Raw genomic sequence first — 2,872 nt, forward strand, 5'->3', positions numbered from 1 at the left:
ACAAAGGAGCAGGCAAGGATGAACGTGGGGCTGGAAAAGAGCTCCACTTCCTTCTTCCTCTTGGGTGTCCTTCGCGTTGTGTTAACATGATGCGTTTTTTTTGACTTCCGGGCTGCTGGGCTGCTGGGGCCCACCCAGGAGGCCTTGCTCTCCGGGTCTCTGTTCCTGGAATCAGGCCTGACCACCCAGGCCGTTCCTCCTCCCGGGCCTTCCTCCCTCCCCTCCCCAGGCTCACCCTCATGCGGCCTGGCCTCAGCAGGCCTGCCCCTGACAGACTGGGAGCATCCCGACATGCTGGCTTTGTGTCTGCACTTACCGGGGGGCCTGGAAAGCCGGGTTGCCCTTGGAATCCCTAGGGGAAGAAAGCAAGGGGCAGTGTGCTGTGCCACCCTCTCTCCAGCCTGGCTGCCCAGGTGGAAAGAGTGACACAGTGAGGCTGCTTCGAGTCGTAGGGCCTTGTCCTCCACTCTGCCCCCAAAGGCCGGCAGGTGAGGCTCTGGGCAGGAGGTGAGGTTACAGCTCAAGGATGGTGGAGGCTGGGAGGCTACAGCTGGTCCCCACTCCCATACATAAGACTGACCACCGGGGAGAGGCCCCCCTTCCCTGCCTCCCCCCAGCCCTTCACAGTGGTCAGAACAGGTCCCTGTCACCACTCACCTGGTCTCCTTTCTCACCCGAGCTTCCTTGGGGCCCTCGCTCTCCTCGGGGACCCTGTCACCACAGAGAACAATGCATCTGGAACCCCCAGATGCAACCCCCCATGCAACTGTCCTGTCCCCCAGACTCCAAGGCAGGATCAGGGATTCTCATGTCCACATCTCCCTGTCCCCTTCCTCACTCACCGCTGGGCCTGGGGGCCCTGGGAGGCCTTCAGATCCTGGTGGGCCCTGGTGGCACAAAGGAGCAGAATCAGTCCCTCTGGCTGGGGGAGGGGGATCAGGGCTTAGGGCAGGGGCTGGGCGCAGAGCAGAGGCAGGGATGTGGCGGAGGCACTTCCAGGCTGCAGGACTCCTCTCCCTGGTGTTTGGCCGCCCTTTCCCTTGCCTGAGCTACCGAACCAGCCTCTTAACTAGTTCTGCCACTTCTGAGTTCACTCTAAGTGCCAGCTCCTCTTCTTCAACACAGCTCTGATTATAACACCCTCTTGCTCCAACACCCTCCATGGCTCCCCTCCGCCAACCGAACACTGAGTTTCAAGGCATCCTGTGATCTGATACCAACCACCCATTCCTGCTTCACTTCCCTCACCTTTTCTTATCTTCTGCCTGGTTTGGTCCGACTGCTGTTCCCTGAATACCATACATTCACACCACTGACTGTCCCCTCTACCTACAATGTCTGCCATCCCTTATACTTTCCAGGTCTCTTGAAACCTTATCAAACCATCCATGGCACCAATCTGTTCCAGGGGTGCCCCCACCCGTGGCCTCTCCCTCTGGGATTCCCCAGCATGGACAACCAAATGTCCTTCCCCACCCTTGACCCTGAAGCTCCATTCAAGGCTCAGCTCCAATGCCACCCCCTTAGAGAGGCCTCCCTAACCCTCTGTCTACAGCATCCTGTTCATGGCTCCAGCTTGATTTTTTCCACCAGTCCCATCTCTCCTAATTTATGTGTATCTGTTTATTCATCTGTTATCTGCTTGTCCCACTGGAACTTAGCTCCCTGAGGGCCAGGGGCCCAACTGCCTGTTTTATCTGTCAAGGAATCTTCAGAACAGAGCCTGGCACCTAGAAGGCCCCTGGAGAAAGATGTGCTATTGAATAAAGGCACAACCGGGGTTTACAGCATCCTATCTGGCCTCACCAGCGGCTGTGGGTGGGCGGCATGAGTGATGGGGAAGGGAAGACAAAGGTTTGGGGAGGCTAGAAACAAACAGGGATGGGTTCAAGTCCAGCGTCCACCCTAATTCACTAACTAGCTGCAGGACCCGGGGTGAGCCCAGTCACGGGAGGCTCCCACTGATGACCTGAGCTCAGGGTGGGTCTGGCACACTGGCTGAGCCACCATTGGGTCTGGGTGGCCTGAGACAGGCTTGGAGGCAGCGGGGTCCAGAGTGTTGGGCTGGCTCTCCAGCCTGTGGGCGTGGGGTGGGAGGAGGTCCCCTCTTCCAGGCAGCCCCTCCAAGCCATCTCCACTAAACCCGGCGGATCCTCCTCGCAGCTGCCGCCCCCGCAGCAACCAGCCGGCAGCACCGACTGCTTGAGACGTTGAGACGCAGCTGGAGGATTCAGGGGGTTGGGAAGCTGGGGTCACGTCTCGCGTTCACGGGGCAGCTGGGAAGCTCTCCAGGCAGCGGCAGTGGAGGAGGAGGTGGGCGGGCAGGGACCAGCCATCTGAAGCCCTTCCTCCCGCCCCCGCGCGGGAGCAGCACTCAGGCACTCACCGATTCTCCCTTCTCTCCCGGGGAACCCGCGTAGCCTCGCTCCCCCTTGATGCCCTGACAGGCAGCAAAGAGAGAGGGAATTAGCCCCACGGCCTGCCTGGCGCGGCGCGATGAGAGGGGTGGAGACTGCAGCTGGCACCCAGACTGGCACTTGGGCGCAGATGGCGCCCAGGAAGAGGCTGGGAACCAGTGGGGTGGGGTGCTCTCTGAGCGGGAGCCCGGCTCCGGGTTTCCCACCACCATTCGGTGGAAAGGAGGAGGGTAGTCATGTCTACCGAACTCGGGCCTCCGCGGGGTCTCCCCAACTTTCCCTCCCCCTCCCCACCAGACAACCTTCAGTCCTCTCCCTGGGAGGCTCCGGCTGCTCTGAGTCTCTGGCCCCTGATGTGTAGCGACTGCTGTGGGCTCCCCCCAAAGCAGAGAGGTGGGCCAACTCCCACTCCCAAGGGGGCTTATATGGCCGGGGGAGGGGGAGGGGAGGGGAGG

The 2,872-nt window shown here is 60.8% G+C and overlaps 1 protein-coding gene across 1 annotated transcript in view; it reads right to left on the reverse strand.

Moving 5' to 3' along the window:
* Positions 1 to 2,872, reverse strand: part of COL16A1 (collagen, type XVI, alpha 1) — a 56,230-nt gene that overhangs the window by 13,720 nt on the left and 39,638 nt on the right. The window contains exons 54-57 of the mRNA XM_010837081.1: positions 2,387 to 2,440; positions 843 to 887; positions 658 to 711; positions 317 to 352 (exon numbers count right to left, since the gene is read on the reverse strand). Coding sequence (XP_010835383.1) covers positions 317 to 352; positions 658 to 711; positions 843 to 887; positions 2,387 to 2,440 — 189 coding nt within the window. The remainder of the gene's footprint in view (positions 1 to 316; positions 353 to 657; positions 712 to 842; positions 888 to 2,386; positions 2,441 to 2,872) is intronic.

The sequence above is a fragment of the Bison bison genome, unplaced genomic scaffold, assembly GCF_000754665.1.
Source record: "Bison bison bison isolate TAMUID 2011002044 unplaced genomic scaffold, Bison_UMD1.0 scf7180017864068, whole genome shotgun sequence".
NCBI classification, from domain to species: domain Eukaryota; kingdom Metazoa; phylum Chordata; class Mammalia; order Artiodactyla; family Bovidae; genus Bison; species Bison bison.